Source organism: Saccostrea echinata, unplaced genomic scaffold (genome assembly GCF_033153115.1).
Source record: "Saccostrea echinata isolate AGI-Se365-2 ecotype Australia unplaced genomic scaffold, CSIRO_AGI_Sech_v1 ptg000057l, whole genome shotgun sequence".
NCBI lineage: Eukaryota > Metazoa > Mollusca > Bivalvia > Ostreida > Ostreidae > Saccostrea > Saccostrea echinata.
Window position 1 is genome coordinate 1,603,575 of NW_026889806.1, and position 24,226 is coordinate 1,627,800.

Below are 24,226 nucleotides of genomic sequence, written 5' to 3' on the forward strand. Positions count from 1 at the left end.
TGGAGAAAAAGACTTTCAAATTAATTTTCGGGGGTAAAGTGCACTTCAGTACAACTTAAAGACGTCATTTAGTTGATTGTTTAATTCTTTATTAAATGATTTCTTCTTACAAAAAGCATTAATTTTTATTATTTTACAGTTTCCTGATCGTCATTTATTTCTTTATAAAAACAAGATACATCCGATCCTCTCCTTTATGAATTTTCATTGGCTGATTGTTTTAGTTTTTCGTTTTGAAAATATCTGAGGGGAAAAAAAGCAACCATATGTACTTACACATATCGCTAAAATATAAATATCACATTTAAAAACATAAACTTGTCGTACGAATTTACTAAGCAGATCGGCCAAGTCCCAAAAGGTAAATCACATTTGGTTAAAAAAAAATCTTTATCATAATTTGTCGTCTTAATTTAACACAAGTATATCTCCTTTCCACAAATACATTAGTTGTCATGATAAACGTTTTCATTCATATCTTCAGACAGGGTTGTGTTTATAATATAAATTAACCTGTTTAATAAAAACCCATTTTCGGCGCCCTTGTTTTGTGATCTGCTAATAGGCAAAGTAAATTGAGAATACTTATAGAGGGGAATGTACATTGTAAATTTTAATGTACTTAGTTTCGCTCGATATAACGATATCTCCGAACTAAACAAACAAAAGCTTGTATATACAATATTTTAACTTGGGTTTGCAAACATGATTTGGTTCTGGCAAAGAAAACACACACGCTTGGTCTGTGTAGAGAAACTTGCATTTCTGAAGTGTAATACCTGTAATGTAAACAAACATAAATTGCTGGCGAGAATCTTTTACACAGGTAGGTCGGCTTCCTGGCATTAGGGACCTCCCACTAACAAATGATGGCCCAATCTCTAGGCCCCTTTTGTGTCAAGTAGGTTGAATTGACAGTCGGGGAGTTTGTGTGTCTTAAGCTGGCAGTAAAATGAACATGGCTTAGTTTGTTTATGAGGGCTAATAATGATGTGCTTCTATTAACATGGACAGTTCCGTCAAAAGAAAGAAGACCCAAAGCTTAAAAGACTACAAAGTTAGAAAGACAATGGTCCTGTAAAACTAGGGATGTTCTCTGTTAAGTATGTCTTTCGTTCTTGAATTAGCATTTGATTTAGCGTCTATAAAACGCATATGATTAACATTTTTTATGTTGCAGTTGTATAATATTGGCGTTTCATATATATAGGTGTCAGATACATAAGAATCAACAGAGGTATTATTCCGGATGTATCCCAAAACCTGTATAAAGAGGTGCTAAATCCCAGAGAAGACGGTAAGTGATGATACTGACGATAACTCATCAGATGACGACACTGGATTAGATATCATCCTCTAACCATCGACTTGATCGAGAAATTTTTAATTTTAACTTGTAAAAGAAATTCCGTTTATTTTTTCTTTTGGAGCGCATTTATCATATTTCTTCGCATTCACCTGCCAAATGTGACTTTATGCCAAATGTGACTGTATTTATTTATCGTGTAAGGCCCCAGTAAATTTCATTTATCCTGCTATATCTGATATTCGACACATTCCTAGCGTGTCAACTTTGTGGAATAAAAAGAGAAACTAATTTATTTTTTAGTCTATTTATCTTAATCTGGAATATATATAGCGTCGTAAATCGATCAAACTTAAGCAAAAAATTTTCATTTTATATATACAGTCCTGAAATCATAACGAACATAAAAATCGCTTAAATTCTCCAACATAATAATATTTATTTTAGTATGTCCATACCTGGAGGAAAATCGTAAATTTTACAATCGAAAAATAATTGCTTTTTAAGTATTTTTCAATCTTGTTGTCATAAAATTTTTGCATAACTCTTGTTGATGTCTAATTAATGTTCTACGATGGAAAATTGTGAAACATTTCTTTCGTACCTGCCGGGGTTAATGATTTTATCGCTGTTGCGACAATAGCTTAGATAGAGATCTCTTCCCATTCGGGTGCGCGACACTCGCTGTCTGAGAAAGTGTCGTAAGACGAAGATTTGGCGACATGAGAAAATAATCGTGAACGCAAAAAGAATACGGTGGATTAGTGGCGGCCCCTCTTCTCGCGCGGGACACACATTGTGTAAAATACTTAATTAAAATATTTTACATGTGAACACATTATCATTTGAGATGATAATCTCAGATTCGTTCCTAGATAGGAATTGTCAAGTAAGTTATGTTCTCTGCGAATTAAGGCCGATAATTCCTATCAGATTCTTAAAAAGATTATCAGAGAAAAAAAATGACAAATTAAACATCATAATTACACTACAAGTATATCTGATCCCGTGTACTATTAGCTGAGTATTTATGTGGTGTATGGACCCTATCGAGTTTCATATCTGTTTTGTGTTCCTGTTTTCAGATTTGATTGCAGCCATGATTCTTGATCAGATCTAAGGATATCTCTGGGCAAGTCCATAAAAACGAAGGAGTAATTTAGATTGGGATGTTTTACCTTCTTGTCTTTAACGTGGATTGGATATAAATCTTCGAATGACTTACATAACGGCTCTAACATATACCAAGAACTCCATGTCGTGTAGCGGTTATTGGTAGACCACTTAATTATGGTGTACAAGATAAGGACAGGACATTAATGAAAACTAATTACTATCATGTTTGTTAATGCGGACCAGAGTCATAGCACCCACTGACAAATTTTTGGAGGCGTGAACATTCAGGAAATTTATTTATCTTGGAGAAACAACAAAGACCCAGAATCGGAGGAAACTTGACGATATATTTGGTTTTATCTAGTCCTATTTATCATATATTCAATTTTTATGAATTTATTTTCTTGAAAGACATTCTCCAGAAACTTTCTAATTGATTCACATCCTCAGACTTATCTTGTTAACTTATAAACTAAATTACGGGCCAGACGCTCTAATAACTTTCATTGGAAGGGAAACTAGGAGTCTCGGATTTTTATCTTCACAGATTCAAATGAGAGAAAATTTCACAAGACCACGTCTGTGAACTTTTAACTAATTTGTCCTTGTTGAAGAAGGAAAAAAATATTTCAAAAATCGGAACTTAAAGTTAGTATATTTTGATTGGCGACGCGTGCCTTGCGAAAACGCGGGATGAAACAATACTATGAAAGGATTGACGCAATTGGACGCATCAGCATGCCGTGAAATTTTCATTGGAACACTCTTCATCCTTGTTTTTGTAAGCCATTCTAAGACCCAGTTAATAGGTAAGACTATAAACTTTGAAAATACTTGAGTAATTAAATTTGATTAAAATCTACTAGTATTCCTGTCTGGTATACAGGAATCGATCTACGTCCTCGTGACCTGGAATGCTATTTTATTGATCCTTTAATTAAGATGACAAGATATGGAATTAAACGGTGCGGTTATGTGATAATACGTGTTACCGTGTCAATAACTAAGGCTGAAAAGATTTATCAGATAAACTGACACATATATCTATTATTATGGTTTTAAATCGATATTAATAAGTGCAAAAATGCATAAAGTATGATTGCATTTGCTTTGGTTTTAAGATAAGCCAAGGTTATAATGTCGACGACATTGCGTTTTGTTTCGCTGTAAATTCGTTTTTAACTTTGGCATTTACTACACCCCCGCTTGGCCTTTTAAATATCATATTTATGGTAATATATTTGATCTACCTTGAACTTGTTAAGCAGGCATTATGATTTTCAGTTATAAATCATGTTTATTTTTCATCCAAAATCCGCCTTTTGGCACACCGTATTGAATATGAATCAGTCTCTAGTAGTAGTGGTATATTGTTTGATAAAAATGTTTAATTAATGTGCTAAATATTTAACGACAGGTGTCGATTTTCTTCTTTACTATTTACATCTTTAATTTCTCTAATACAATTTAGAGATATCAAGAATCATATTTAATCGTTTATCTTTTAATTTAGTGTAAAAATAGCAATTTGAGTTATAAATAACATTTCAACATATAATTTATAGATTAAGGATTATGTATACTTACAAGTGTTTGCGCTTGAAAATAATAAATGCTGAAGGTTTCTAAAGTTAGACTATTTTTTTCATGCCCTGTCGTATAATAAACATTCTGGTAAAAAAAAAACCTCCTTTGCATTCTGTGATATTTTTTTCTATAATAAATTTTACATAATGACTTTCAAAGCGCAAAGAAGTGAACAGTTAGTTTATATTTAAAAATAAGAATGAAAAATTACCTACATTAAATATGAATGAAATTTTCAGCGTTTAAAATTTTGCAACACTGTTATGGCGATTTTATTGAGAACCATTGACGAAAATCAGTGCTGAGTAGAATCAGATATTGTGAAAACCTATTCTTTTTCTTATCTCCGCGTCAAGGGCACTGGATATGAATTGAATTTCTCCTCAAACCTTTCTGAACAGACATAAATTATCTGCCATAATTTCCAGAGTTTGATGAATAAAACTTGCACTTAATTCACTTTTTCACAGTCATGTTATTCTTTTCAAAGAACTTTAACACGTGTTTTTTGCCGTTTATACCTACCACGCTGATCAACCTCAATAAAACCAAATATTAATAAAATTGTATATGATATCCTTGACTAAAGTCTAAGACAGAAATATTCACTCATATCGCAGACCGTTAGATGATAATAAGACTATGATAATTCGCCTCCATAATTTCAAAGAGCTTTTTTTTAATGTGACATTTGTGATATTTGATATTAAAGAGAGAAAAAGAGATATGTATATGCAAAAAAGTTAACCGAAAGCCATAAATTTTACTTCTTATGACAAGAGCTGCTCCGCAGGTGTTAAGATCATATTTTCCAGTTTAAGCGTTTTTAATGCTGACTGATGATTAATTATAAATGCTGTATTCGTTAGCCTTAAAATTCTTTAGCCCCCTATGAGTTTTTTTTTTTTAAAGATGTTTTTATCTCGCTGAAAATAAAATTAAGATCAAATTGATTCCAGGTTACGAGAAAATGATAACAAACAATATTCACTTGCCACATTTGATATTTGAATCATTTTCCCTTAAAATTAACGTAATTTGGCCAACTTCGGACATGGATATTTATAATTCTAATTTGTAATATACGATTTCAAATAAAAATAATGATGACGCATATTGAATAATTCCTCTAAGTTCAATAGTCCTTTTTGTACGTGAATAAGCCTTTCCATCATCCCCGATTCGTTACCATTAACAATAAACACCTTGCTTTCTGGAGACATCAGTCTGTGTTAGACTATGTATCGGTGGAGGGAAGTACTATATTTTACCATGTAAAACATTTAGATGATCCCGAAAGATCTCTTATTTCCTTTTCTGATGAGGAAACCGACCCCCATTAAATCCTTTTTTCTTTCCTTTTTTTTATTTTGCGAAATTTAAAGGATTTCGATGTAATTCTAAACAAGACAATAATATACTTACTGAATCATCAAAGCTTTTAAAATCTTTACAAAACAACTGGAAAGCGATGTGCTAAATGTTAACCAACTGGGAATAGGTTGGCCAAGAAATTGATTGCACGTATTCTTTCCCGTATATTTCAATATATTACATTTTCTTTCAAAAAGAGGTGCCCTATGATATTCGGCGTATCTCATTATGTAAATTATTCGGACTAAAACCCCCTCTTCTGGATATAGAACGAGATAGCCCGGGTTAATTATAATCCATTGTGAGACAACTAAGTCAGTGAACAAAATATATATTTAATCTTCATTAACATATTGAAAAGCAGTTTTTTTTAATTAGTTCGTACCTAGTTGGAATAACGCACTGGACTTCAAATACGGAAATTTTAATTCATTATACTAATTCACTTGCAAAGATACCTCGTTATAGGTTCTAAAATTATATGTTATTAACATTATTAAAAAAATGCAGTATGGGTTTATATTTGAAAGAAAAATGTGTTTAAGAGCGTGTTTGAGTCGGTGAAATATGACCACACACGGTAACCAGACTGGCGCAAGTAAAAGGGATAATTCAATCCATGATAGCTGTAAATTAACAGAATAAATCAACCAGACAAACTCATTTAATGCCGATCTGTTTCTTAGACTAGCAGAGAAAATCTGTTTCTAGGTAAAAGACTTTTTAAAATCGTTTTCAGACCCCCAGTTACAAATAAAAATTAATGTTTTGGGTACACAGTATTAATGTGAATGGTTGTATTTTTCCCTAGAAGTGAAATCTTATTGTGAATAAAATACTGTAACAAGCCGTCGTAAGGAAAATTGCCTGCCGAGCGAATTTCACATTACAAAACGAATCTAATTTATGGCCGGCAGACAAACATGGAATAAAACTTTCAAATTGCTAGTTGCAGACGACTACTGTTCCTCTATTATCAATAAAGCGGGAGACGGTTAACTGAGGAATTTTTCATTTATAATTGGCAAAAATGTCTATTTCCTCAGTAACAAATATCCTTGCCCATTTTAACGTCTGCTGCAGAAGCACTCGTTTGTGTAGATTGCTTGTATAAATATTGAGAAAATGATTCAATGTTGTTCTAATCGATGATTTGATAATGTAAAATCTTCTGTCACTGAATTAGAATCAAGCCTTCTCTGGCGACCGGAAACTGTATGTTTTAGGCGGGAAGTTTTTACTGTTGATCTATTCATGACACTATCGTCTGCTCTGTAACTGATTTATGAATTTTCACTCAGATCATCGCATCTCTATTAGGATTTATAAATCTCCCCATACAAATATGTGTCGCCTACCTCTAAATGTACCCAATGAGGCCTATGAAGACCCGCTTCATGAATAACTGAATTTCCGGGGGTGGTTTCATGGCAAAAAGAAGATTCCAAATTACAACACAGCAGGCGTGTTCTGTGATCCTGTACCATAGCTTATGATCTTAAATGGACGTTTGAAGTTTGCTACATTCCGGCTTTTAATTCGATAAAGTGATTTTAGTTAAAATGTTTCATTTATCCCTTGGCGACAACACGTAATTATCACAACTTAATAGAAATCCATTATAGATTGTGTCATTACTTTCTTATTATATATATTTTTTACATTAAATTATTTTTCTGTATTCTATAGGAAGCATAAGGCGCTGTGAAAAAGAAGGTGAAGAAATTTTCATCCCAAATATTACAGACAATCCTTGTATATCCTGTTTCTGTAAGGTAAGGGAAAGATTAAAAAAAATAATAAAAGAAAACAAAGGCATTGCATAATGTATTTACTCTGGTTCTAACAGCTTTACCACCAAAAGAAGGGATTTTTTAGAGACTTTTAATCTCAAAACCCATTTGATACATTCACATGATATCGCAATAATTAAAACTCAAAATGTATGACAAACGTAATACCCAAGAGTCATTCCTGATGCATCATAGTGACTATAAGCTAAAAAAAAGAAAACCCTCAATAATTTTAATTTTTCCCCCGTCCTTTTCATTAAAGAGAGAGAGAGAGAAACTTCTATCTACTTTTATAAAGCATATCAACTTACTGAACTAGTAATCTGTAATGACGTGGATGCTCACTCCACCATGGCACCTGATCCCACCTCGGATGTTTTTGGAGGTCCGTCTTTGCTCTACTCCTGATTTGTATTGTTTCAGTGGACTTTGAGCTTGAATACTGTTCGTTATCTCCATATTTTATTTCACCTTCTATGTTACCTACATATGAGTTTTGCCATCAAAGAAAGAGGGAAGAAAAAATAACAGTTGCATTGTTGATATGCGAACATATACTGTAAAATTCTCGGAAATATTCACATTGACTCTAACAAAGTGAAGATTAGGCAATTCAGTTTATATTTATGACCTATAAAAGTGATGCCTAAGGAAACATGAAACAAACAAAAATGGGTGCACTGGGTCATATATATTTTGGACTTATTTTGTTTGTAAATAATGCATATATCAAATTTTTAAAAATACTAAGAAATTGTAGACTTTCTATGATGTTTTGATTTCTTCTTTTTTGCCACGGCCCTTATAAATCTACACTTTTTTCACTTTAAGGACATTTTGAGAAATTTTGAATGAAATATGAAGATAACGAATAGAAATCATGCTCAAAAATCCATTGAACCAATACAGAATGTGACAAAGCAAACACAGACCTCTAAAAATAGAAGTAGGATCAGGTGCTGTGGAGGAGTAAACATCCCCGTCGACCGGTGTCACTCCCGCCGTGTGTTCCTTGTTATGATCGGGTAGAAATCCGTAGTAAATTAATGCAGTATGAAAATAATGGCCTAACAATTTATATGAAAGACGTCAGTCAACTTTCGACCTGATGACAGATTGTATTTGCAAACAAAGTCATTGTATCGACCATAGAATTTTGCGAAATGTTGACTTCAATTCAAACGAGATTGTAGATACCCTTGTATTATCAACTGTTTGCCAATAGTCAGTAGTCTTTAGAAGTTGTTTGTTTGAAGAATATGCTCTTGCGCATCGAATCATTTGTGAGACATAAACCCCATATGCAGGCGATAATGGCATATTGCTACATAAATAAGGCAGGTCGAGGAAAGAAAGTTAGTCAGCACGTTTATCATAAGGATGTTACACTGCAGTTTGGCATAAATGTGTCTCTCTAGTAAAATATCCAAATGGGACATAGTTTGGACCCCTTCGGAATTCTAAAAGATTGTTGGAAAACCTGGTCCAAAAAAACTGCTTAGATATTGTCTAACAGAAACTCAATCATCAACTTCAGAGTAGTTGTGTGTAGAATTAGAATGGTTTTAATAAAGTAAGTATGGAGATGACCAATGACAAGGAAGGAAAATTTGCGAGTTCCATTCTTATTTTAAAAAATGTAATTGATGTTAATTTATCGTGGAGAAAGGTTGTATAACACTTTGAAAAGCAATACGTTTTGATGCTATTGATTTTGATAAAATTTTTATATGTTTTAAAAATTTTCTTAAAGTTCATGGAGTTTTTTTTTTCACCATTTCCATTTGACGTCTTTCACAGAATTCGTAATATTTTATAAATTTATCGCGCGAATTGAAAGATCGGCGTTCCCTAGATTTTAGTCCTCTCAAAACGGGTTATTTAAGTTCCTTATTGTAAACTATATTCATATCACCAGTACTGACCTGACCCACAGGTGACTATAGTTGCATGTAAGGAGAAGAAAAAGATGAACTTGTAGGAGGATTGTGTTTCAGATTGTCGATATCTAGGCACTGTAGATTTTGTTTTTAATTAAAAAGATCAGAAGCGATTGTCAAAGAATACTTGTATGAAATACAAGGTGTGGACGTCAACTTGAGATATGTTGTAAAATGAAACTTTATGCGACTTTTTTCATTTTACCTATATATACATAGATTTAGTTTTTATTTTCATGATTTTTGATAAAATAGTTTGTTCATATCATCTGTCCAAGCAAAACATGTTGATTATTCGGAGTATAAAATCATACTTTTTTCCTTCTTCAAATAATCAACCCTATGATTCCATTAAGTATTTTACAAGTCGTAGAGATGAAATACTATTAGATTAGAATTAGATATTCCGTATCCTTTTCTTTTATCGGTAATGATACTTTCTGGGGAAGTACAGCAAAATAAGACTCCATTTTAACTTGAATTAAACTTAGTTGCACTAAAATATGTCAAAATTCTTCATGACTTTTCAGTTTCATCTTTTGTCCAGATCACGACTTGTATTTGTATAAGGATTCATACCAAATCTGCTTACCACAAATTTCTCTCTTGGCCTGCCTCTCTCTCTCATTTTTAAAAGCATTGAAACCATGACTGTAGAGTAGCAAAATAATGTATATGTGTGGTTACTTCCTCAACAACTGTTTTAACAACTTTCTGCAACTTAAATTTTAAAGGACCACAAGAATACTGTGGCCTGTGTTGTGCTAGACATCTGAGGTCAATACAGAACATACCCTATATGATAGAGAGCAATTCAATAAACTTGTAAAAAAGGAATGCATTGCTATAATCTTATTGTTTTCTGCATTTTCCCCCAAAAATCAACAACAGCAAAATAATAATAGTAATAATAATTATAATAATAATAATAACAGTAATAATTATTTTAACTACAATTGATTTGTAGAAATTAAAAAAAAATCGCAGCTTAAGTGAAATCTCTACATACTGATTTTAAAAAATCAAATACTCCTATGGTATTTAAAGTTTTATTTTCTGTAGGAAGGAACATATACTAAATAGTTAATGCAAGATCATACTAAAAACTACAAAACAAAAAAAATTATTTGAACATTCTCTATTTAATGGTTATTTTGATATTAGACAACTTCTTGTAGTCATCCACGACCACACTCTAGAACCGACACCCATATTTTATAGTACGATTTACAGTTCGGCTCTTCCCATTCATTTCTCTCTGTCATGTCGTATCTCAGTGTCCAGTTCCTCTTAAAGACCATGTTTCATAAAAAAAGAAGCAAAAATGGTGTATTTGCTTCTCAGCTACAACATCTTTCTAGCTTGAGCTTAAGTTCTACAGAAGGTGAGAGCATATGTGCATGTGAGGGTGTACAGAAATTGATTGATACAAAATAATATACTAACTAAATTAAGTATTAAATTGATTTGAAAAAAAAAAAAACAATGATGTAGTATATTTTATTAATTCAAGTTCATTATTTTTTCCCCCAACAGTTTGTCAGTAGTGACGAAATGTTAATATATTTTTAAGACAACTGCTCTTTGCAATGCAGTCAGGTACGAAGGAGTCTTTTTTTTTGATGTTAACCTCTTTGTATTAATAACGGAGATAAAACATGAATCTTGCATTTTTGGGGTACATAATCTCTCTTTTCCGGTTACCCCCATCTGTAGTCTTCAGATGCTTTTTGAATAAACCCGATGTCACATACTAAACTCTCATTGACATCGACCAAAGATTACTTAAAAGGTATGGGGGATTGGCAAAAATTATGAATGAACTGCTATAAATATAGACTTCACGTGGCTACCCTTGACAAAGATTGCAAAGCAGCAGGTCTTAATACGTTACACATCTATCATATCTGCACAATACTTGTAAAGTTTGTGCGAATTGAATTTGCTATCATCCATGTTTATTTTGCTGTCCGCCGTGTCGGTTAATCGGAGACAAAATACTTTTATTCGGGAAGAATAAAGCGACCTGATTAAGAGTAGATAATGTTATTGCTTAAAAAGTCACTACTTTGACCCCGCACTTGTACAGGTGTTTAAGAGGTTATTTCCCAATAAAAAATAAAATAGTATACATCTCTAAAGTTACTTTATCTGAGGTAGACATACAAAATAGGATAAATGAGATTAACTTCACAAAATCAAACAGGGTGTCCCTTTTCCATTGAAACCTATTTTTTAGCTAAATTCACAGGACGTCAAGTAAATTATTGATTAAAATGCTTTGAAAAAAAGAAGCAGATTTCCTGCTTATATTTATAAGTAGTTACTTTTCCCATATTACACGTTTTAACATTGAAAGTCGATTGTTTCGCCTACAGAATATAAGCGGTTGGGAGATCCAAGCATGTGATGTCTGGGCCAGACTTTTGTAAGTGTATAAAACGTCGACCACTAGTCTACGATGAACCTTTATCTCATTAAAATACCTTTAAATAGTTATATAATCATTTCAGTGAAAAGAGATAAACGTTTTGACATACTACACACAGCCTTCTTGATCAGGGATTTATCACGGTCCGACGTAGCTTTGCAATGTAATGAAGATTTATTGAGAAAACCAGAAGGAGTAATGAAAGAGGCGGGCGTCGAGGACCTTATAAAATATCGGTTTTGCAACCTGAAAATGAAATTGAATGAAAGTTCTTTTTGAAAACATCCGATATCATTGGATTATTGCTTATTCAACTGTTAAATTATCAATGTAGCAACTGAAGGACAAAGAAGTCTCGCTAATGTTAAGGCGGGTGTTAGAAGGTACCGGCGGTTAGATGTATTAAAGTTGGGTGTATACTTTTATCCGGAGACATAAAATGTCGTCATTAGGTCATTAAGATAATATTTTGAAGAAATGTTGCTTTACCAATCGCTTACTACCATATCTGTTAAAGGATGCAGTAAATTTGTCTCTGTTAATTGACTAAACACGCACAAAAAGGACCATGATATCTAACATAGGTTTACCGCTTACGACCTCAGCATTGAGTCTTAACAATTTCAATAAAACCATGAAAGATAAACACTGGTAATGATGATGGGCATTTTTACCCCACAATTAAATAGTAAACATATAGCAACATGACTTTGTGAAGCAATTCTAAATTTATGCTTATCTGGATTTTCTGTCATAATTTTAACCTTTTCTTCTGTTTGTCACAAATGGTCTGTAGCATCAACATTCTTATACCAGAAAATGACGACATTATACACGCATCAACCTTAGGAAGTATATTATGAACTGTTCAATCAAAAAAATGTCTTTTAACGAAACATCATTTGATTTTTTCATGAAAAGCGTCTTTCTGAATATTTTTCAAGAATGTCAGAAGTCAAATCAAAAGAAATGGGATATCAAGATTTCTTTTATCAGTCGCTAGGCTGAATATTAAGGTCTTTTGAAGAAGCACACTTTAAAAAATTCAAGTTGGCCAAATTATTCATTTCAGCTAAATATATGGGGGGAAAATACAAAAATATTTCTGAGCATTCACATTTAGATGGTTCAAATAAAAGATTTTTCAGGATGTCAATTACTGTTTTTAATGAATACCGAATCTGATGAACTAGCACTGTAAGCTCTGTGATACACGCGGTAGGAAATTTGCTTCAGTTGGACAAAAACACTAGATTTTGGAACAGATACATCCACCCAACAAGATATAATAGTACGTTAAACCAGTAAAAATATTTTTTTTAAAAATAAACTCACTCAAGTTCTGTAAGTCTGGAAAGAAAATAGTCAAGCCATTGCTTATTGCACAGCGTCGAGACACAAGACCCTTGACTTGATTTAAGTGATTTTAAAGCACCCTCTAAAGCAAACAAGTGGTTTTTTCAAATGACAAAAATCGGAGACGAGTAGAATGTGTAATATTTTGTCTGATCACACACGCTACTCAAAAGACCACACAATATGATTCTCTATAGCTTTATATTGACCAATGTGACATTAGCATCAAACTGGCAAAAGCAAAATGTCTGCAAGTAGAAATTCCTCGCTCGTCTCAGTGCCGAGTATGTCTGTTAACTTCAATACCACGTTACGCATTCATCTTTCCGATGAATTCTTCGATGTTAACAATATTGGTGTTCGAATTGCATTTTGTTGACACAAAATATCGTAGAATCACGAAGCCTGCAGTAGCAACTACATCAATGGAGCGCTTTATTCCATAATCGAAAAACTTGCGAACAAAACAAACCGAACATTTATGATTACTAAATGATTTTCATTCCAGTGGTGGTTGTTGAAAATGATTTTGTTTACATTGGATATTTATACTTCATTTATATCAATGGTTTCGGGCTGAATGTAAATTTGAGAAGCTCTACAGCCAGAGTCAACTCATCTCTTTTAAGTTTTATTTAAGATCAGGGTGGTTTAATGTGTCTATTTAACTACCCGCGCGCTATGTAAACATTCTTAGCGTCCAACATACATATATGTATATGTATTATATCTCGTAAATGCATTTAACAGGCATCTTATGATTAGTCTAAGCAAATATTTATATGGACAGAAAAGGGTTACTTTTGAACGATTCTTAATAATAATTTAAACTAGACTTTAAGTATTTCCTTCAATTACCATACATATATTTTTCTTGAAACGCAATTAGCATAACTATTCTAAGTGGTTCAGTATATGAAGTTTGATCTTTTATGAAACCATCGTTGTGAATGAGTTTGGGCTATTTCAGTCTAATCAACTCTTAGTGAATAGGGACCCGATACACTGTTAAATGTTAACAGTACTGTTGTGACTGTCTTTATCAGTCAAATCACTAAGCTGTTTGATGTACAACAAGTGTTTGTTTTCTACAAATTGACTTAAACATTATCCGGCTCAGATAAGCCACAGATAAAATTATGTCGAGTCCTAATCTATTGAAACAAACACACTAACTACGTTATGACATAAGAGACAGATATCTTTTGCTGCGAACCTATAGTGGACGACATCATGATAAAGAAGTGTTCATATCTATGAAAATATATTTATAAATTTTTACTTTTGGAATTTTATTGTATAATAAATTTAAAGTCAGACTACTTATCTATATCACGGTTCCAAAGCCTTTGATCTAGAGCTCCATATGTCTTTCCTACACGCGTAAGAAAGGTTGATTTATTTATCATAGCAGCAGAACTTAATCGAGCCCTTCAGTTTTATGACCGCCAAACTCAATTTGTTTCCCAGTCATCCACATTTTGATAGGTTGTTTTTCTGTCCACTCCGGTCAGTTCTCTCTCGTGACGTCACAAGAAACTTCACAATATATATTTTAACATGCTACATTCGCGTCATAAAATAAGAATATTTAAAGATCTAGAAACCAGACAAATTCATTTGACCTCTGTGTAATTTCAACAAGTCTGTATTTAATACATTTTTTAAAACATAAGATAAACGTTTTTGTTGTTTGTTTATATTAGTATAAATACACATGTATTACGTTTGACTTACGGTAATAAATATTCATTAAAGGTAAATTTTTGAAGAACATTGAGCTTTTATCCACTAAATACATGTAATAAAACACTTTGAAATGAATCATTCTTACCTTTTTTTTTGAATTTCTTTTAGAATAAAGAAGTCACATGTCGGCGGACTCGATGTCCTAATCTTGAAGGCTGCCATATGATATTGTATGAAAACTTACAAGAGAAACAAAAGTGTTGTGAGATGTGTAAAGGTTGTACTTACCAGGGTACTGAGTACACCAGTGGCGAGCGGTGGAGCAGTCCAGACAACCCCTGTGTCAAACTCTCCTGTAGGGTAAGTACATCAAAAGGGTTCCAAATTTTCTTGTAATCTGAAGGAAATGCAAAGCGTTATGTTCAGAATTTAATGATTTGTTTATATCTATTAATGTTAAAATGGTTTCCTTTGCTTTTCTGCCTTGTCTTTATAGAATCTAATGTAAAAAAAAAAATTGCTGGGCACAACAGTATGCAAAATCTTATTCGAATACTCCAAGTTTAAACCTGGAACATTAAAAGAAGAAAGATTTTTTTTCTCCATCTGCAGTATTCAAAGGCCATTTACCTTTCTGACAGAATAATTTTTTTCAAAAGATTCAGTAATATATAGAAATAGTCATTATACAAAATTTATTTGATGAAATGAGAAATCTACCAGAAAAAAACGTTATATTTCTCTTATTAAGGTTTGAATTTTTCAAAATACTTGACGGTCAAGTTGACCTGCAAATAATACTTGACTCTTCATGAATTAAATCCTAATTAAGACAATAAAAATATGAAAATCATACAAAAAAGGTTTTAATTCCTTAAAGACAAACTTCACCCACAACTCTGTATTTTATATTTAATGCAACTGTTGTGAATTCTCAAGCAAGAAAGACCCATAACTCTAACATTAATGATCAGATCCTCAGTACACTCCATAACTCGAACATGAATTGGCAGCTCCCAAGTAAACTCGCCATAGTTCTAACATAAATGGCCACAACCCCAATAAATTCAGATCCCTAGTAAAGTCTCCATCTTAACATAAATTGGCAGATTGCCAGTAAATTCAGATCCCCAATAAACTCTTCCTATCTTACATGAATGGACAATTCCTCATTTAATGAAGATAAGGAACAATAATCTAACTCAAAAATCCATTGAAACAAAACAAATTGTGAGCAGAGCAAACCCAGACGTCTAAAAATATCAGAGTGGGATCAAGTGCCATGAGAGAGTAAGCATCCCCTGTCGACCGGTCACAGCCCTCGTGCTTTTGGTCATGATCGGGTAAACGGAGAAATCCGTTATACTCAAACTTTTTCTGCAACATTGATATACACAGTAGTTTGTCAAATATTAATAAATTAAACGTTCATATAGCCAAAAGCAAAAAAACAAAACAAAAAGCAAAAGCAAACAGACAAACAATTGCTGCTGTGTGAAAAAGACTCAAAACTCTGACAACAGGAACTTGATCTGCAATTCTTTCATTTTTAGTGTACCAAGTCTCATTCAAATATATCAAAAATTTATTCTAAATAGTTATTGAATAGGCGTGAAGGGCAGGAGGACACATATATAAGTAGATAAAACGTTTCATCTTCGCCATCTCCCCAGAATAGGGATCATTATCTTCTTTACATTTGCTTCAAATAATACGTAAATACCAAACGTTTATTAATAAGACAGTTTGTCTTTACATGTACTTTGATGATGTTCTTAAAATTTTAATAAAGATTTAAAAAAATGGTTTAAAAAAGGAAAATTATAATAATACGTATTCATAAAGAGTGCTCTAAAAATGTTCAAAGTCAACATGTGCTAACCTCTGATATCGTCCAAACTTTTTAAGAATTCCATACTTCAATCATAAATTTCATTCTTTACATAATTGTGACATTCTTATATTGATGAAGCGTGGGTTTCTTGATTTATGATGTAATCGATTGTTATGTTTATATTTAGATAATGAATATAAGTAATATGTTCTTCGGAGATGGAAAAGAATCATAAGTCATACTTAACGTTCACATTTTGCTACTTACAATTAATTTTCTATTCATGCCCTTTTGCAGACAAATGTATTATTTTGGGGATATAATAATTTTTGATCCATAGTATTTCTTGGCGTGACTGGAATTGTTTAAATACGATATTATTGAAACTTTTAAATATATCTGTAAGTTTACAGTATTACATTTTGCCAATACATGTAATTTTATTTGGTTTCAACCGGTGTTTCCTTCTTAAAATTTTAATGTCAACTAGCTTGACTAGCTTGAAATACATGTATATCATTCTGAAATAAACAGTCTTATTCAACACATACCTGGTGTCCTTTTGTATTCTTATATGTAGTTGATAAGAATATAAAAGTTTTGAAGGAGGAAGTATAGAAATAATTATAATTATTATAAGTCATGATTAAGTCTTTGTTCCATAACAGGCAGGGGTCATAACAAGGGCCACAACCAAATGCTTCTCCCATTGCAAGGACCCTATTCCTGTACCGGGAAAGTGCTGCCCTGTTTGCCAAGGTACAACACAACTAATTAAGACAGATACCTTAATTAAACTCTTCCTGATCACCAGAATAACGAATTAAATAACAGACATTGTTTATTTCTGAGCCAATCATTTTGCGTTTTGTAGGTTGCCTAGATAATGGTAGAACGTATCAGAATGGTGAAGAGTTTACCCTCAGCACCGACGTCTGCACAAAATGTACATGTCAGGTATATTGAAGTAGAAGACTGGAATAATGTTGATATGTGTCACTTTATGCAATTATACTTTTTGCTTGGAATAAATTATCTTTTCCAACCTTGCAAAGTACATCGTCGTATGATAAAATCTACTGTAGTAATAGTTCATCATGTTTCATTTGCTACTGCCTTTGTCTATTTGTTATATGAATAATTGTTTAATTTGTCATTTTTTTTTATTTTCCAAAGAATGGTAACATGTCCTGTACGAAGGAAGTTTGTCCTTTGCTGAATTGCCCAGAATCGGCCATTGTACATAAGGAAAATGAATGTTGCCCTTCTTGTGAAGGTATATACATTGTACTCAATTCTGTCCCAAACAAAATTCTGATTGTTCAGTACACGACCTTATGTATGTTATATTTTATTGAATTGTAAAGAGAGGTATCCTTTAAATGTTACGGTTTTTCAGAATTTTATGTATGTATGTTAAGGTTTTTCAGATTTTATGTATAAATGTTAAGGTTTTTCAGAGTTTTATTTTATTGAGGTTAATGTTTTCAAGTATCTTTCAATCCTTCATACGCATTTATGTTTTGTAGGTCAGAGAAAAGTATTTAATTTGCCACCCGGATTTTGTTTCTTTCAAAAGAAAATCTACAAAACAAATGATGTCTTCAAACCAGAAGATTGTACCCGGTGCACATGTTTGGTGAGAAATTTTCTTAAATGGTTTAAATGCATATCCATTGAGCACAGTCATGAAGAAGTACATTATTATATTATTATAGAAACTACACATATATGGTATTCATAACTACAAAACAAGGAATAAATTAAATTTAAACATTTTAATACCTCTCATATCTCTAATTTGTTGGAATATTACCAAATGTGATACAGATTTCGAGTGTATTGTGCAGAAATACAAATTACTAGAGACCTCAACAAATCTTAACCACACCCAGAATCGCAAGGCTAAGAAATGATATAAGCATTAATAAAAACATTTCTTCCTTCAAAATATAATGACTGTATGGTCACAAAAGATGAAACAATTATAGAATCTTAGGAATTGTAGTTTTGATTTTTTTCATCATTGATATGTATTCATTATTTAATGGAAAGCATCCAATAAATGCAGATAGCATTCCAGGAAACAATATATCTATCGAGATGCAGTACACTGGTCAGTTTGAAATGAGTGAGAATTCCACAAAATACAAACAACAGAACTACTATGATAATAATGTACCAACTTGTAATTTATGCTTGTGAAATTCTTAAAAACTTTCAAAAAATAGAATTTTCTTTAATTTCATTAATTTATGGGCCATTACACCTTCAAAAAGAGTCAAAACCTAAAATTTATAATCTTTAGTTGCTACATATGTAGGCAAGCAGTGAGCAATAGTGACTCACAAAATCCGAAGGATAAATTTTTAAAAATCTTACTTAGTCGAATTTTTATTCAGAAAAAAATCAATAATTCTAAAAATGAGCGTGGACTACTAAAATTGTGAAACTAAAATTAGAAGTATGTATAATATTTTGCAAAACTCTTAAAATACTGCGGTAATTAGAAATTTTAAAAACATTTGGAGAAACAAAATTTTCATAAATTTCTGTTAATAAGAGATTCATGAATTTAATTAAAAAGATAAAATCCCACGACACTCAATGATGTTCAGCAGTCCTTTGATGTATATTAAATCAAAATCCATTATCTCAATGTTATTTCAACAAATGAATTATGAAGAAAACGAACAGTAATCAAGCTCAAAAGTCCATTAGAATAATACAAATTGGGAGCAGAGCAAATGCGTACCTCTAAAAATTATCAAAGGCGGGATCAGGTGCCATGCCGGAGGACAAAGTATCCCCTGTCGACCGGTCACACCCGCAGTGTTCCTTTTCATGATGGGGTAAATGGAAAAATCCGTTGACAATTCACTGTGAAAATAATGGTCTATCAATTTGTATAAAAAACGTCAGTCAACATTTGACTTAACGATAGACTGTATTTGCCGACAGTCATTGTATCGACCATAGAATTAGCAGAAGTGTTGACTTTTTAAACAAGATTCTTGATATTTCGTATCTTCAACTTATTTTTCAATAGCTTACCTTTTTAGAAATTGTTCCAACATTAATATAGAAAATACACTTTGTTGAAAAAAGGCCAAATGGTCAAAATTCCATGAAAGTCAACTCAGCTACGAACATTAGTGTACACATACCTACATGTAAATTAGTTTGAAATAAAGTTCAACTAAATGTATTACTGATTTCCAATTAATAACGTCTCATACCTTTGCTAAGGAGGGTCGGAAATTTGAGAAATCTTATTAAAATCTGCTCTCCTATATAAACAGCAGTTAATTAAATCTTAGATTTTCAAAATTTAATTAAAAGCCTTTCTGGGAAGCAAATATTATGGACAGAGAGAAAAATGGAGATAAATTTCTACAGTTTTCTTCTTTGTTGTATCTATCCGACGCTTTATCTTAAATTGATAAGCATCTGATTTAGCTTGAAAATACTGTGTATGTGAAGAAACACAAAATTAGTATTTTACGAAAAAGAAAAAGGAATGTTGTCACAAATTTGTCACGAATTTCTTCCTGTTTTAGATGGGGACCATTATCTGTGATAGAGAGATCTGTCCACCAATCACATGTGACGTCAATATGACCGTCAAGCGTGAGGATTCCTGCTGTAAAGTCTGTCCCCAAAAAGATTTTTGTGACTATGAGGGTGTCACTTACCAGGTAGATACAGCCACCTTGAATGTACAACCATCTTGATTTCAAGATTTCTTTTATATCTATTTATTAAACTCAACATGTTTTGTCAAACTTAATTTATGTATTGTTTAATATGAAGAACCATGTAGAATCCTTTAATGGAGCAAATTCAGCGAGTTTTAACTAAATGTTTGATTTATTTTATAGGATTCTGAGGTTTGGCAGCCCAATATCTGTACTAAATGTTCCTGTGATGACGGCACAACTCGATGTCGTGTCCAGCAGTGTAAGACCTCCAGCTGGTGTCCACCGGTCAGTCAGAGTTCTCTGAAAAATACTCATTTTTATGTCTTTCTTTTTCGTCTTAAAGAACATATAATATAGCATTTTCAGTAATGCAATTTTAAAATCGAGAAACATTGTATTGAATACTTTTAAAGTAAAGATCATCCACATATTCTATAAATACTTTGTTATTATTAGTTAATGGTATTTTTGCAGGGTTATAAATTAAAATATGTGGATGGTGAATGTTGCCCCAGATGTGTAGAAGGTATTTATACTTTTGTTTTAACAAACACTATGACATATTTAGATATTAGCGTTTAAACAAAATGGTGTTATGATATGTAAAGTTTAGATTTCAAACTTTTCTGTAAGGCACATAATAACGAAATTAAATAATAAAGCAATTTGAAGGTAGAACTTGATATTATGAGGTAAATATATAGATATGACAAACATGAAATGTTTGTTTTTTACAAATGTTTTTCAGCCAGTGGAATCTGTACAGTGTTTGGGGATCCTCATTATAGGACATTTGACGGGAGGATCTATAATTTTCAGGGAGCGTGTAAATATTTATTAGCTGAGGACGAAGTGACCAAAAAGTTTTCTGTGACTGTCAGAAATGACGCTCGGTCCTCGCCATGGTATACATGGACACGGATGTTAACAATATTTATTGGGAAAACTAAAATAGGGCTTCATCAAAAGCTAAGAGTAAAAGTGAACAGAAAAAGAATCAAACTTCCTTATAAAAATAAGAATCCAGACTTTTCTATTCATAGAGATGGAAATTCGGTAATATTCAAGGCTGTGTTTGGATTACAAATCGTGTGGGATGGAGAAAGTTTTGTAGAACTGACTGTGTCAAGTCAGTATAAACGTCGTATGGCTGGACTTTGTGGTAATTACAACGGGTTCGGTGCTGACGACCTGCAGGGTCGCGACCGTAAATTATATTTAGACAGTGAAGAATTCGGGAATACTTGGCGGGTAGGCAGTAAGGCAGCTTGTGTTTTGAGTCATGAAAAATCAGAACAATCATCACTATGTGATGGGGATAAAAGAAGGCGAAAAAGAGCGAGGGCTGCTTGTAGTTTTCTTTTGGGAAGTGTGTTCTATAAATGTCGACGTCGGGTAGATGTTAGGACTTATTACAGGTAAATATAGTAAATATTGCTTTAGTAACATATAATGAAAGAATAAATATTGAAATTGAAAAAAAAAATCCATAATGATTATGTGCATATGGTCATAAGTTTAATGTGATGATCAAATGAGCTTGCAGCATTCAGTAGATTTTCGTTAAGTGTTCGTTGATGGGAAGCTAGTTTCTTGAAACAGGTGCCTGAAGTATACGTTGCTCTTCTTTTACGATTTCTTAATTGCACAAATATTTTATTTGCAGTTCATGTATTTCGGATATGTGTGATTGTCCTAAAGACAAAATCTGCGCATGTGAATCTTTCAAAGCATACTCACATGCGTGTCTACGAGAAAGCGTAAGCATCCGGTGGGAGAAGCACATATTATGTCCAAGTAAGTACAAAGAATATTGTTTTTTCTATAAACTTGTTATTTGAAAAAATTATATGCTTTCAAAACATTGATTCAGGACCATCAGAGGAATAGAAGCCTTTTATGTAAAATTTTTGAATTTGAATAGGCATGTACATAAAAGTGATCTTCAATGTTAAAATCTGAAGGTATATATGGTGACAGTGCTTTTCCATAAAATTTTCCATATAATTTCCAAGAAATATGAATGAAAGAATGAAATATAAGTATCAATAATAATAAAATTTGTGATGTATTTCTTTGGTTATATTGATAAACATGACCTTTTTGTTTTATAGTTTATCATGAAGCCTAAAAATAGAAAATTTGATTATTGTTATAGATCGATGTCCGAGAGGTGCAATTTTCAAAAGCTGCACCAAGCGTTGTTCAAAGACTTGTGAAGAGCCCAAGAGGACTGGTCACTGCAGGGATAAATGCCAGTCTGCCTGTATATGTCCGGGGAGGAGAGTACTCCACAATGGGAAGTGTATAGCACCAAACATGTGCCCTGGAGTGTCATAATCCGTCCATTTCTTATGTTATCAACTTTTATTTATTTTGCCAGTATGCATGTTTTTATTGCAATTTGTTTTCATTCTGAGAGATTAAAAATGTATTGAGTATTTGAGATTTGTGTTTTTATAAACTGAAAAAAAGGGGAGTTGAAAAATAGTCCCAAAGTCGTTGGGGGCTCATTTCTCTTTCAGAAAGAATTTGCTTTTTTTTTAGTTTTAAAAGATTAACAGTCCTTTTTTAACATGGCATAATTATATATTTTAAAAAGAAGCATATTATTGATAAGTCCGAATGACTTTAATTATTAAAATGATCATGTTATTAAGCCTGAGAGGCAAAGAATTTTATTTTAATCTTTATTTTCTTTAAAAAAAAAGTTTATTTTCAAATTGATGAAAATCATTAAACCTATCATGTATCTATCAAACGATATATATGGCTATTGCATTTAACATTTGATTAGGTATTATATGGTTTAAATGAAATATCTCATGATCCGAGTAAATGTCGATAATCTATCAATGTTTAGAGGTAATCAAATTATTTCTTAGGGCTGAAAAAAAGAATTAAACATTTTTTGCACACATCGCTGTCAAATGTAATTGATAACATAATTACCTTAACGGTGATTAATATCGTCCTCGTCGATAATAACTTATTTTTATAAACATGCTGTGTGCCAAAGTACAGTGAACAAAAACTTGAAACATGCTCACTTATTTAGTACGAGTAAAATATTTGCCTCTCTTCATTACAGCCTCATTCTTAGACATTCCTGCCTTTGACAAATTTCTGTCAAGCTATGATTACATCTTTCTGTAAAGTCTGTCTTTTGTCTAATATGCCGTTCGTCCTCACTCCTGATTGCGTCAACCTTTTAAAAGGTGAGGTCCTGTGATATAAGAGAGGTAACCCTCAATTAGATGTTTAACAATCGTTTGTCTAGAAACTTTGCCCTGCATGGTTTCCTAGATTTGCTTTATTTCATTTTCACCTCTACCTACTGTTACAGCAATGCTACAATTACAGACATAAACCCACTTTGGTGATCGGGTGATTGTTCTTCCTTAATTATGAACTTATTCATACTCAGTTAGATTGATTTTCAAGACTAAAGAGAATGAATTAAAAATCCTATACTTGTATGTGTTTTCTGCCAAGCCCTTATAAATATTCAAAAAACATTAACTTCTGTAATACTTTAGACGAATGCTACAACATAAATACAGTCTGATTAAAATCGAACCTTCCACTGGTTCCTTTATTTTGATTTTTGTGACCATCAAAATAAGGGAGCTAGTGGAAGGTTTGATTTTAATTAGACTGAATCAAATGTGGATTCAAAAACATTCAAAAGAACTTTTAGAAAATCACAATTTCTCCCAAAGAATCAATGACATCAATTACAATCTATGACTTTTAAACACTTACACATTCAATCTTTACGATAACGACACCATAGACGTTCTTCATTAAAATTGGAACTCCGAGATTTTCATATTTTGTTGGTGGTCCTCTAAAAATACTTTGTTATAAATCATTCTAATTCTACACACACTAGTACTCCGAATTTTATATGAAAACTGACTATGGAGTTTCTCAATTGACAGATCTAGCATTATTTGAGTTCCCAGTTTTTAAACTTGGGCAGGCTACTAGCAAATAAGTTGATGTTACACGGATTTCAACGATTTCCTTAAAAGTCAGAAAATTACAATTCCTATGGTTGTTATAATGACCTTGTTTGCAAATACAATCAATCGTT

The 24,226-nt window shown here is 32.3% G+C and overlaps 1 protein-coding gene across 2 annotated transcripts; it reads left to right on the forward strand.

Moving 5' to 3' along the window:
- Window positions 1-1,016: 1,016 nt before the first annotated feature.
- Window positions 1,017-22,573, forward strand: LOC133174186 (BMP-binding endothelial regulator protein-like). Of its 2 annotated transcripts, XM_061309253.1 has the most exons (15): window positions 1,017-1,103; window positions 1,211-1,297; window positions 2,392-3,231; window positions 7,073-7,158; window positions 14,761-14,952; window positions 17,095-17,185; window positions 17,301-17,383; window positions 17,603-17,702; window positions 17,956-18,065; window positions 19,987-20,124; window positions 20,308-20,412; window positions 20,602-20,653; window positions 20,876-21,545; window positions 21,794-21,924; window positions 22,286-22,573. In XM_061309253.1, exons 3-15 carry the CDS (start codon window positions 3,129-3,131, stop codon window positions 22,465-22,467), a joined length of 2,043 nt encoding a protein of 680 aa, XP_061165237.1. In that variant the 5' UTR covers window positions 1,017-1,103; window positions 1,211-1,297; window positions 2,392-3,128; the 3' UTR covers window positions 22,468-22,573. The 2 variants fall into 2 exon arrangements, with proteins under 2 accessions (XP_061165237.1, XP_061165238.1); XM_061309254.1 differs by lacking the exons at window positions 1,017-1,103; window positions 1,211-1,297 and adding an exon at window positions 1,765-2,106.
- The last annotated feature ends 1,653 nt before the right edge of the window (window positions 22,574-24,226 follow it).